The sequence below is a fragment of the Rhinoraja longicauda genome, chromosome 34 (assembly GCF_053455715.1).
Source record: "Rhinoraja longicauda isolate Sanriku21f chromosome 34, sRhiLon1.1, whole genome shotgun sequence".
NCBI classification, from domain to species: domain Eukaryota; kingdom Metazoa; phylum Chordata; class Chondrichthyes; order Rajiformes; family Arhynchobatidae; genus Rhinoraja; species Rhinoraja longicauda.
Genome location: NC_135986.1, coordinates 22,375,311 through 22,387,810, shown reverse-complemented (window position 1 = coordinate 22,387,810; position 12,500 = coordinate 22,375,311). Strand labels below are relative to the sequence as shown.

The 12,500-nt window shown below is 54.4% G+C and overlaps 2 protein-coding genes across 2 annotated transcripts in view; one reads left to right on the top strand and one right to left on the bottom strand.

Moving 5' to 3' along the window:
* LOC144609632 (cystatin-C-like) overlaps positions 1 to 12,500 on the top strand; it is a 369,350-nt gene that overhangs the window by 287,856 nt on the left and 68,994 nt on the right. The window lies entirely within an intron of this gene.
* LOC144609264 (mitogen-activated protein kinase kinase kinase 11-like) overlaps positions 1 to 12,500 on the bottom strand; it is a 39,448-nt gene that overhangs the window by 23,310 nt on the left and 3,638 nt on the right. The window contains exon 2 of the mRNA XM_078427693.1: positions 9,824 to 9,938. Within this exon, the coding sequence (XP_078283819.1) occupies positions 9,824 to 9,938 (115 nt within the window). The remainder of the gene's footprint in view (positions 1 to 9,823; positions 9,939 to 12,500) is intronic.

Sequence of the window (12,500 nt, the reverse complement as noted above, 5' to 3'; positions counted from 1 at the left end):
ATACACCCACCACCCACTGCCTGTGAAAAAGTTACCCCTCAGATTCCCGTTACATCTTTTCCCCTTCACCTTGAACCCGTGTCCTCTGGTCCTCGATTCCCCTACTCTGGGCAAGAGACTCTGTGCGTCTACCCGATCGATTCCTCTCATGATTTTACACATTGTGAAACTCGAGCACAGGCAGAAAAGTGTTCTATTTTTAAAACTCATCTTGCTCCCTCCTCATTCAATGTAACCGGGGAGACACTGCTTTGACCGCAGTCCAGCGTACTTACTTCCATTTCTTAACTTGTGCACAGAGGAAGTCTTTGAAGGCTTACCCTGGTGAGCAGGAAGTTACACAGTGGGACGGGAACATTGTAGAGGGACATGTGTCTAACCCATGCCTGGGCCTTGCCTTGAGTGTGTTTAATGATAGGGGCACTGTACACGAAGTATAAGAAAATAACTGCAGATGCTGGTACAAATCGAAGGCGTTTCTCCACAAAATGCCGGAGTAACTCAGCGGGTCAGGCAGCATCTCGGGAGGGAAGGAACTTGTGACGTTTCGGGTCGAGGCCCTTCTTCAGACCGATGCTGTCCGTCACTAGCCTGTCTCCTGTGATGGAGATGGTGAGGTCCAGAAACGGGAGGGAGATGGTCCAGGTATAGAAACATAGAAACATAGAAAATAGGTGCAGGAGTAGGCCATTCGGCCCTTCGAGCCTGTACGCACCGCCATTCAATATGATCATGGCTGATCATCCAGCTCAGTAGCCTGTACCTGCCTTCTCTCCATACCCCCTGATCCCTTTAGCCACAAGGGCCACATCTAACTCCCTCTTAAATATAGCCAATGAACTGGCCTCAACTACCTTCTGTGGCAGAGAATTCCACAGACTCACCACTCTCTGTGTGAAGAAATGTTTTCTCATCTCGGTCCTAAAAGACTTCCCCCTTATCCTTAAGCTGTGACCCCTGGTTCTGGACTCCCCCAACATGTAAGGGCGGGATGGAAATTGGAGGTGAAGTGTGTGAAGTCAGTGAGTTCTGCATGGGTGCAAGAGGTAGCACCAATGCAGTCGTCGATGCAGCGGAGGTAGAGTTCGGGGATGGGGCCAGTGTACAGGGATTGTTCGAAGTACCCGACAAAGAGGCAGGCGTAGCTAGGGCCCGTAGCTACGCCTCAGGTTTGGAGGAATGGGGAGGGGTGAAAGGAGACGTTGTTGAGGGTAAGAACCAGCTCTGCTAGGCGGAGGAGAGTGTTGGTCGATGGGGATCGGCTGGTTCTTCGGTCGAGGAAGAAACGGAGGGCTTCGTACCTGATCTCCCGGTGGCTCAGCACTTCAACTCCCCCTCCCACTCCCAGTCTGACCTTTCTGTCATGGGCCTCCTCCGGTGCCATAGTGAGGCCCACCGCAAATTGGAGGAACAGCACCTCATATTTCGCCTGGGCAGCCCAGCGGTATGAACATCGACTTCTCTAACTTTAGATGGTCCCTCTGTCCCTCTCTTCCCCTCCTCCTTCCCAGATCTCCCTCTATCTTCCCGTCTCCACCTATATCCTTCCTTTGTCCCGCCCCCCCCCTGACGTCAGTCTGAAGAAGGGTCTCGACCCGAAACGTCACCCATTCCTTCTCTCCTGAGATGCTGCCTGACCTGCTGAGTTACTCCAGCATGTTGTGAATAAATACCTTCGATTTGTACCAGCGTCTGCAGTTATCTTCTTATACTACTTATATATTGTACAGAATCTGACCCACGTTGACCTTGCCCCAAAGATATATGGATGAGACACTATGGAGGAGGCCTTTCACCAGATCTAACTAGATTGACTATCCTATCGTTTAAGAAACAGTTGGGCCATGCGCATGGACGGGACGGGTTTGGAGGGATACGGGCCAAACGCGGGCAAGTGGGACTAGTGTACCTGGGACATTGTTGGCCGGTGTGGGCGAGTTGGGCCTGTTTCCACACTGTGTCAATCTATGACTCGAGTAGTTTCGAGATGCAGCGCGGGAAACAGGCCCTTCGGCCCACCGGGCCCGCGCCGGCCAGCGATCCCCGCGCACGAACACTACCCCACAATTGTACCAAGCCAATTAAAATACGCCAAGCCAATTAACGGACAAACCTGCGCGTCTTTGGAGCGTGGGAGGAAACCGAAGATCTCGGAGAAAACCCACACAGGTCACGGGGAGAACGTACAAACTCCGTACAGTACAGCGCCCGCAGCCGGGATCGAACCCGGGTCTCGGGCGTTGGGAGCGCTGCAAGGCAGCGAATCTACCGCCGCGCCACCGTGACCGCCCCTGGTAAGTTTGGGAACAGCTCCGTCTAAGACTGCAAGGAATCGCAGGGAATTGTGGACACAGCCCAGACCGTCACGCACAAACAAACCAACCTCCCCTTCCACCGACTCCATCCACACCTCACGCTGCCTCGGCAAGGCCAGCAGCACAATCAAGGACCAGTCTCACCCCCCCGGTCACTCCCTCTCCCCCCCTCTCCCATCGGGGCAAGAGGTACAGAAGTGTGAAAACGCGCACAGCTCCAGATTCAGGGGCAGTTTCTTCCCGGCTGTTATCAGGCAACTGAACCGTCCTCTCACCAACCAGAGAGCGGTCCCAACCTCATTGGAGACCCTCGGACTATCTTTGATCGGACTTTACCTCGCACGAAACGTCATTCCCTTTATCACGTCTCTGTACACTGTGGAAGGCACGCAACAGAAGCTGTTTACTGTGCTGATCCCGACTACGGGCGCCGTCTGTACGGAGTTTGTACGTTCTCCCCGTGACCCGCGTGGGTTTTCTCCGAGATCTCCGGTTTCAATAGACAATAGACAATAGACAATAGGCGCAGGAGGAGGCCATTCAGCCCTTCGAGCCAGCACCCGCCATTCAATGCGATCATGGCTGATCACTCTCAATCAGTACCCCGTTCCTGCCTTCTCCCCATACCCCCTCACTCCGCTATCCTTAAGAGCTCTATCCAGCTCTCTCTTGAAAGCATCCAACGAACTGGCCTCCACTGCCTTCTGAGGCAGAGAATTCCACACCTTCACCACTCTCTGACTGAAAAAGTTCTTCCTCATCTCCGTTCTAAATGACCTACCCCTTATTCTTAGACTGTGGCCCCTTGTTCTGGACTCCCCCAACATTGGGAACATGTTTCCTGCCTCTAACGTGTCCAATCCCCTAATTATCTTATATGTTTCGATAAGATCCCCCCTCATCCTTCTAAATTCCAGTGTATACAAGCCCAATCGCTCCAGCCTTTCAACATACGACAGTCCCGCCATTCCGGGAATTAACCCAGTGAACCTACGCTGCACGCCCTCCATAGCACGAATATCCTCCCGCACTCCAAAGATGTGCAGGTTTGTAGGTTAATCGGCTTGGTAAATGTAAAAGAAAATTGTCCGTAGTGGGTGCAGGATAGTGTTAGTGTGCGGGGATCGCTGGTCGGCGCGGACACGGTGGGCCGAAGGGCCTGTTTCCACGCTGTGTCTCTAGAAATTCTAGAAAGGTCACCCGTTCCTTCTCTCCCGAGATGCTGCCTGACCCGCTGAGTTACTCCAGCGTTTTCGTGTCTAACTTCTCCTTTGGCGTTTGTCGTTGTCGCTCCGTGTTTAGTCATTCCACCCCCCCCCCATCAGCCCCCCCCCCCACGTTCAAGGGGACCGAACGCAAGTCTATTTACATCCCAGGTTTCAGGCAGGACACGGGCAACCAAACTGAGGGTAGCCGCAACGCACACTCCCCCTCACACACACAAAGGCAGCGTCATTTAAAGTGCTCGCCAACCATTATCTGAATGGTGTCAAGTTAGGAAAAGGGGACGTACAACGAGATCTGGGTGTCCCAGTGCATCAGTCACTGAAAGGAAGCATGCAGGTACAGCAGGCAGTGAAGAAAGCCAATGGAATGTTGGCCTTCATAACAAGAGGAGTTGAGTATAGGAGCAAAGAGGTCCTTCTGCAGTTGTACAGGGCCCTGGTGAGACCGCACCTGGAGTACTGTGTGCAGTTTTGGTCTCCAAATTTGAGGAAGGATATTCTTGCTATTGAGGGCGTGCAGCGTAGGTTCACCAGGTCAATTCCCGGAATGGCGGGACTGTCGTATGTTGAAAGACTGGAGCGACTAGGCTTGTATACACTGGAATTTAGAAGGATGAGAGGGGATCTTATCGAAACGTATAAGATTATTAAGGGGTTGGACACGTTAGAGGCAGGAAACATGTTCCCGATGTTGGGGGAGTCCAGAACCAGGGGCCACACACAGTTTAAGAATAAGGGGTAGGCCATTAAGAACGGAGTCTTTTTCAGTCAGAGAGTTGTGAACCTGTGGAATTCTCTGCCTCAGAGGGCAGTGGAGGCCAATTCTCTGAATGCATTCAAGAGAGAGTTAGATAGGGATAGTGGAGTCAGGGGAGAGGGCAGGAACAGGGTACTGATTGTGGATGATCGGCCACGATCACGGTTGAATGGCGGTGCTGGCTCGAAGGGCCGAAAGTCCTCCTCCTGCACCTATTGTCTGTTGTCTATTGTCAGCCACACTCGACTTCCCCCTGCGAGCTTTTGCTGCGTTTCCTGCCATTGTCGCCAGACGCCCGTGGAGCTGGTTTGGCAGAGAGTGGAACGTTTGTGCAGCTGTAAGCCCGCGCATTCTCCTTACACCCACAGTGGTACAGAGACTGGCGCAGGGAGCAAATGCAGACACCGCCTTACACCGAAGATAAGACGCCAAAAAAAGATGGAGTAACTCATTCCGAACCGCACTCTGGAGAGAAGGAATGGGCGACGTTTCGGGTCGAGACCCTTCTTCAGATTAGGGCCGACCCGAAAACAGTTTTTCCTCATCTCAGTTCTAAATGGCCTACCCCTTATTCTTAAACTGTGGCCCCTCGTTTTAGTTCTAGATTAGTTTGTTTTAGATACAGGCCCTTAGACAATAGACAACAGACAATAGGTGCAGGAGGAGGCCATTCGGCCCTTCGAGCCAGCGCCGCCATTCAATGTGATCATGGCTGATCATTCTCAATCAGTACCCCGTTCCTGCCTTCTCCCCCCGTACCCCCTGACTCCGCTATCCTTAAGAGCTCTATCCAGCTCTCTCTTGAATGCATCCAGAGAATTGGCCTCCACTGCCCTCTGAGGCAGAGAATTCCACAGATTCACAACTCTCTGACTGAAAAAGTTTTTCCTCATCTCAGTTCTAAATGGCCGACCCCTTATTCTTAAACTGTGTGGCCCCTGGTTCTGGACTCCCCCAACATTGGGAACATGTTTCCTGCCTCTAACGTGTCCAACGCCTTAATAATCTTTGGCCCACGCCGCCCACCGATACTATCCCACACACACTTGAAGAAGAAGGGTCTCGACCCGAAACGTCACCCATTCCTTCTCTCCAGAGACGCTGCCTGACCCGCTGAGTTACTCCGGCATTTTGCGTTACCTACACACACTAGGGATAATTGATGTTGAAACCAGGCCAATTAACCTAAAGACCCGCACGTCTTTGGAGCGTGGGGGGAAAACCGAAGGTCTCGGAGAAAACCCAGGCAGGTCACACGGGGGGGAACGTACAAACTCCGCACAGACGGCGCCCGTGGTCGGGATGGAACCCGGGTCTCCGGCGCTGTGAGGCAGCAACTCTACCGCCACCTGGTCCCACCATCCCTCGGCCTAAGTAACAGGCCCCCCTCCAGCCTAGCCTGGTGGGAAAGCAAGGCAGGGCATTAAAACCCCAGAAGAAGAAAAGACACAAAGTGCTGGAGTAACTCAGCGGCTCAGGCAGCACGAGTTCACAAGTCACGGGGGAGCAGGATTGGGCCATTCGGCCCATCAAGTCTACCTCTGCCATTCAATCATGGCTGATCTATCCTTCCCTCTCAACCCCCATTCTCCAGCCTTCTTCCCCGTAACCTTTGACGTCCTTACTAATCTGTCGCTGTTTAACACTGGGGTACAGTACAGGTGGGGACGGGTGTGTGTGTAACACTGGGGTACAGTACAGGTGGGGACGGGTGTGTGTGTAACACTGGGGTACAGTACAGGTGGGGACAGGTGTGTGTGTAACACTGGGGTACAGTACAGGTGGGGACGGGTGTGTGTGTAACACTGGGGTACAGTAACAGTGGGGATGGGTGTGTGTGTAACACTGGGGTACAGTAACGGTGGGGACGGGTGTGTGTGTAACACTGGGGTACAGTAACAGTGGGGATGGGTGTGTGTGTAACACTGGGGTACAGTAACGGTGGGGACGGGTGTGTGTGTAACACTGGGGTACAGTACAGGTGGGGACGGGTGTGTGTGTAACACTGGGGTACAGTAACGGTGGGGACGGGTGTGTGTGTAACACTGGGGTACAGTACCGGTGGGGATGGGTGTGTGTGTAACACTGGGGTACAGTACCGGTGGGGACGGGTGTGTGTGTAACACTGGGGTACAGTAACGGTGGGGACGGGTGTGTGTGTAACACCGGGGTACAGTAACGGTGGGGACGGGTGTGTGTGTAACACTGGGGTACAGTACAGGTGGGGACGGGTGTGTGTGTAACACTGGGGTACAGTAACGGTGGGGACGGGTGTGTGTGTAACACTGGGGTACAGTACAGGTGGGGACGGGTGTGTGTGTAACACTGGGGTACAGTACAGGTGGGGACGTGTGTGTGTGTAACACTGGGGTACAGTAATGGTGGGGACGTGTGTGTGTGTGTAACACTGGGGTACAGTAACGGTGGGGACGTGTGTGTGTGTAACACTGGGGTACAGTACAGGTGGGGACGGGTGTGTGTGTAACACTGGGGTACAGTACAGGTGGGGACGTGTGTGTGTGTAACACTGGGGTACAGTACAGGTGGGGACGGGTGTGTGTGTAACACTGGGGTACAGTACAGGTGGGGACGGGTGTGTGTGTAACACTGGGGTACAGTAACGGTGGGGACGGGTGTGTGTAACACTGGGGTACAGTACAGGTGGGGACGTGTGTGTGTGTAACACTGGGGTACAGTAACGGTGGGGACGGGTGTGTGTGTAACACTGGGGTACAGTACAGGTGGGGACGGGTGTGTGTGTAACACTGGGGTACAGTAACGGTGGGGACGGGTATGTGTGTAACACTGGGGTACAGTACAGGTGGGGACGGGTGTGTGTGTAACACTGGGGTACAGTAACGGTGGGGACGGGTGTGTGTGTAACACTCGGGTACAGTACCGGTGGGGACGGGTCTGTGTGTAACACTGGGGTACAGTAACGGTGGGGGACGGGTGTGTGTGTAACACTGGGGTACAGTAACGGTGGGGACGGGTGTGTGTGTAACACTGGGGTACAGTAACGGTGGGGACGGGTGTGTGTGTAACACTGGGGTACAGTACAGGTGGGGACGGGTGTGTGTGTAACACTGGGGTACAGTACAGGTGGGGACGGGTGTGTGTGTAACACTGGGGTACAGTACAGGTGGGGACGGGTGTGTGTGTAACACTGGGGTACAGTACAGGTGGGGACGGGTGTGTGTGTAACACTGGGGTACAGTACAGGTGGGGACGGGTGTGTGTGTAACACTGGGGTACAGTACAGGTGGGGACGGGTGTGTGTGTAACACTGGGGTACAGTACCGGTGGGGACGGGTGTGTGTGTAACACTAGGGTACAGTACCGGTGGGGACGGGTGTGTGTGTAACACTGGGGTACAGTACCGGTGGGGATGGGTGTGTGTGTAACACTGGGGTACAGTACAGGTGGGGACGGGTGTGTGTGTAACACTGGGGTACAGTACAGGTGGGGACGGGTGTGTGTGTAACACTGGGGTACAGTAACGGTGGGGACGGGTATGTGTGTAACACCGGGGTACAGTACAGGTGGGGACGTGTGTGTGTGTAACACTGGGGTACAGTACAGGTGGGGACGGGTGTGTGTGTAACACTGGGGTACAGTACAGGTGGGGACGGGTGTGTGTGTAACACTGGGGTACAGTACAGGTGGGGACGTGTGTGTGTGTAACACTGGGGTACAGTACAGGTGGGGACGGGTGTGTGTGTAACACTGGGGTACAGTACAGGTGGGGACGGGTGTGTGTGTAACACTGGGGTACAGTACAGGTGGGGACGGGTGTGTGTGTAACACTGGGGTACAGTAATGGTGGGGACGTGTGTGTGTGTAACACTGGGGTACAGTACAGGTGGGGACGGGTGTGTGTGTAACACTGGGGTACAGTACAGGTGGGGACGGGTGTGTGTGTAACACTGGGGTACAGTACTGGTGGGGACGGGTGTGTGTGTAACACTGGGGTACAGTACTGGGGGTTTATGAGGTATCAGAGCAGACTTGAGACTTTAGACTTCAGAGATACAGCGCGAATCAGGCCCTTCGGCCGCCCGGCTCCGTGCCGACCGGCGATCCCCGCACACTAACACTATCCTACACACACACGAGGGACAATTTACAATTTTCACCAAAGCCAATTAACCTACAAACCCGCGCGTCTTTAGAGTTTGGGAGGAAACCGGAGCGCCCGGAGAAAACCCACGCAGGTCACGGGGAGAACGTACAAACTCCGTACAGACAGCGCCCGTAGTCGGGATCGAACCCGGGTCTCTGGCGCCGTGAGGCGGCAACAACTCTACCGCTGCGCCAATGCGCCTGCCTAGAGACAACGTTGTACTATTTAACGTTAAAACAGCGCTAGTCCAGGGTTACACATACCCTGGGCGAAATACATTTCACCAGGATAATCCCACTGCATCTCGGTGGGCGCAGCGGTAGAGTTGCTGCCTCACAGCGCCCGAGACCCGGGTTCGATCCCGACTGCGGGCGCTGTTCGAACGGAGTTTGTACGTTCTCCCCGTGACCTGCGCGGGTTTTCTCTCCGAGATCTTCGGTTTCCTCCCACACTCCAACAAAGACGTACAGGTTTGTAGGTTAATTGGCTTGGCGTATGTGTAAATTGGCCCGTGAGTGTGTGGGTGTGTGTGTGTGTGTGTGTGTGTGTGTGTGTGTGTGTGTGTGTGTGTGTGTGTGTGTGTGTGTGTGTGTGTGTAGGATAGTGTTAGTGTGCGGGGATTGCCGGTCGGCACGGACTCGGTGGGCCGAAGGGCCTGTTTCCACAATGTATCTCTGAAGTCTAAAGTCTCAAGTCTGTTCTGATACAATAGACAATTTGAACAAACATCTGTAGATATTTTCCTACAAATTATAGACAATAGACAATAGGTGCAGGAGGAGGCCATTCGGCCCTTCGAGCCTGTACGCACCGCCATTCAATGTAATCATGGCTGATCATTCTCAATCAGTACCCCGTTCCTGCCTTCTCCCCATACCCCCTGTCTCCGCTATCCTTAAGAGCTCTATCTAGCTCTCTCTTGAAAGCATTCAGAGAATTGGCCTCCACTGCCTTCTGAGGCAGAGAATTCCACAGATCCACAACTCTCTGACTGAAAAAGTTTTTCATCATCTCAGTTCTAAATGGCCGACCCCTTATTCTTAAACTGTGTGTGGCCCTGGTTCTGACTCCCCCAACATTGGGAACATGTTTCCTGCCTCTAACGTGTCCAACCCCTTAATAATCTTATACGTTTTCGATAAGATCCCCTCTCATCCTTCTAAATTCCAGCGTATACAAGCCCAGTCGCTCCAGTCTTTCAACGTACGACAGTCCCGCCATTCCGGGAATTAACCTGGTGAACCTACGCTGCACGCCCTCAATAGCAATCCTCATAATGAGATACCTCATAAACAGGGCCTGTTTCCGTGCTGTATCTCCAAAACGAAAATACTAAAGATCTCAGGAAAGGTCAGTTATTACGGAGTGACTGTTTACAGGAGCTGCTGTTTTTCATACTGACGTTTCCTTGTGCTTTGTCGAGCTTGCTCGTGGTTGTTTAAGGAAGTCCCGTCTTCAGGGATACAGATGGTGCTCCCCTGATAAGAGAGGGGGGTGGGGATGTCTGCTGGGCCAAGCTAAGCCAACAAATAACACCCAGAAACCATCTGACGTATCTGGACACAGTGGCCTGTTGTAGCAACACTGCGTTTCAGTGGAAGAAGAGTCTCGACCCGAAACTTCACCCTTTCCTTATAGAAACATAGAAAACAGGTGCAGGAGGAGGCCATTCGGCCCTTCGAGCCAGCACCGCCATTCATTGTGATCATGGCTGATCGTCCACAACCAGTAACCCGTGCCGGCCTTCTCCCCATATCCCTTGATTCCACTAGCCCCTAGAGCTCTACCTAACTCTCTCTTAAATCCATCCATTGATTCGGCCCTCCACTGCCCTCTGTGGCATGAGAATTCCACAAATTCACAACTCTCTGGGTGAAAAAGTTCCTTCTCACCTCAAGTTTTAAATGGCCTCCCCCTTTATTCTTAGACTGTGTGTGTGGCCCCTGGTTCTGGACCTCCCCCAACATTGGGAACGTTTTTTCCTGCATCTAGCTTGTCCAGTCCTTTTATAATTGTATATGTTTTAATAGACCCCCTCTCATCCTTCTAACACTCCAGTGAATACCAAGCCCCCGTCGTTAGGCGGCGCCCGGGCCTCCGGGCCTACACTGTGAGGGATTGCAGCGGGCCCCAGGCTACAGTGTCAGGGCCTACAGTGTCCGGGCCTACACTGTCCGGGCCCTACAGTGTCCGGGCCTACAGTGCCCGAGCCTACAGTGTCCGGGCCTACAGTGTCCGGGCCTACAATGTCCGGGCCTACAGCGCCGTCTGGGCCTAATACGGGACAAGGGCGGTCCCATACGGGGCAAAACAATTTAGCCCAAAATACGGGATGTCCTGGCTAATACGGGACAGTTGGCAACCGTACATGTGTGTAGCATAGACTAGTCTGTTGGTCAGTGCAAACTCCACGCTGAATCTCCACAACTAAAAGGAGGTTGTTGAGGCAGGTTCAGAAGACATTTGGACAGGGGTGTGGATAGGAAAGGTTTAGAGGGATATATGAGCCAAATGCAAGCAGGTAGGACTACTGTAGATGGGACATGTTTGTTGGCATGGGCCGAAGGGCCTGTTTCCGTGCTTAGTTTAGTTTAGTTTAGAAATACAGCGTGGAAACAGGCCCTTCGGCCCATCGAGTCCGCGCCGCCCAGCGATCCCCGCACACTAACACTATCCTACACACACTAGGGAATATTTTACATTTACACGAAAGCCAATGAACCTACAAACCCGCACGTCTTTGGAGTGTGGGAGGAAACCGGAGATCTCGGAGAAAACCCACGCAGGTCACGGGGAGAACGTGCAAACTCCGTACAGACAGCGCCCGTGGTCGGGATCGAACCTGGGTCTCCGGCGCCGTGAGGCAGCGGCTATACCGCTGTGCCACCACGGGTGAGGCCGTGTGACTCCACTGCGGGAAGCGGTTGCCATTGGCAACAGCGGCAGCCATTGGCATCCATCCATCTGCCTCCATGGATGGAGGGGGGGAACGGAGGGAGGACGTATGAGGGAGAGGGAAGAGAGGGAGGGGGAGAGAGGGTGGGGCGGAGGGGGAGGAGGGGGAGGGGAGGAGAGAGGGAGGGATGGAGGGAGGAAGGAGGGAGGAAGGAGGGGAGGGGGATGGAGGGAGGATAAAGGTGATTGAGGGGTGGAGTGGGGGGGGGAGAGGGGAGGGAGGGAGGGGGGACGGATGAGGGAGGGGGAGGGGGGGAAGAGAGGGAGGGGGGATGGAGGAGGATAAGGGTGACTGAGGGGGATGGAGTGGGAGGGAGGGGGAGGGAGGGAGGGAGGGGGTGAGATGGAGGGAGGACGTATGAGGGAGGGGGAAGAGAGGGAGGGGAGAGAGGGTGGGGCGGAGGGGGAGGGGGAGGAGAGAGGGAGGGATGGAGGGAGGGAAGGAGGGAGGGGAGGGGGATGGAGGGAGGATAACGGTGATTGAGGGGTGGAGTGGGGGGGGGAGAGGGGAGGGAGGGAGGGAGGGGAGATGGATGAGGGAGGGGGAGGGGGGAAGAGAGGGAGGGGGGGGAGAGAGGGAGGATAAGGGTGATTGAGGGGGATGGAGTGGGGGCGAGGGGGGGAGGAGAGGGTGCTATACCAATGCAGGAGAGGTTCGGGCCCAACGGGTCCACTTGGTCCAGAGGCAAATTAAAATTCCTCGCGTGTTTGCAAACCAAACTGGGCTGAGAGAGTGTGATCGTGTTCGTGCTTGTGAAGGCTTCACAGGACTCTGGGGTCGGCTGGGCCTGGTTCGAGCGGTAAGGCAGGCTTGGTTAGGGTGGGCCATGTAGGCCGCAGTCTATCCCAGCAGCCTCTGCTGACTCAGCAGGCCGCCCAGCGCTCAGGAATTCGGAAGGAGGAAGTGGATTTCAACAGAGATAGAGTGGGAGGAGAGATGATGAGGCATTTCATTCATCAGCAACACTTCCCCCCCTCCTCTCCACCCTCTCTACTTTATGCAGGGATTGGAGTTTCTGACTTACAGCGCCAAGCACCCGGGTTCGATCGCGACCCTGGGCTTTCCCCAAGATCTCCGGTTTCCTCCCACACTCCCGAACCCACCCACCTGCCAAAGCCTCGAT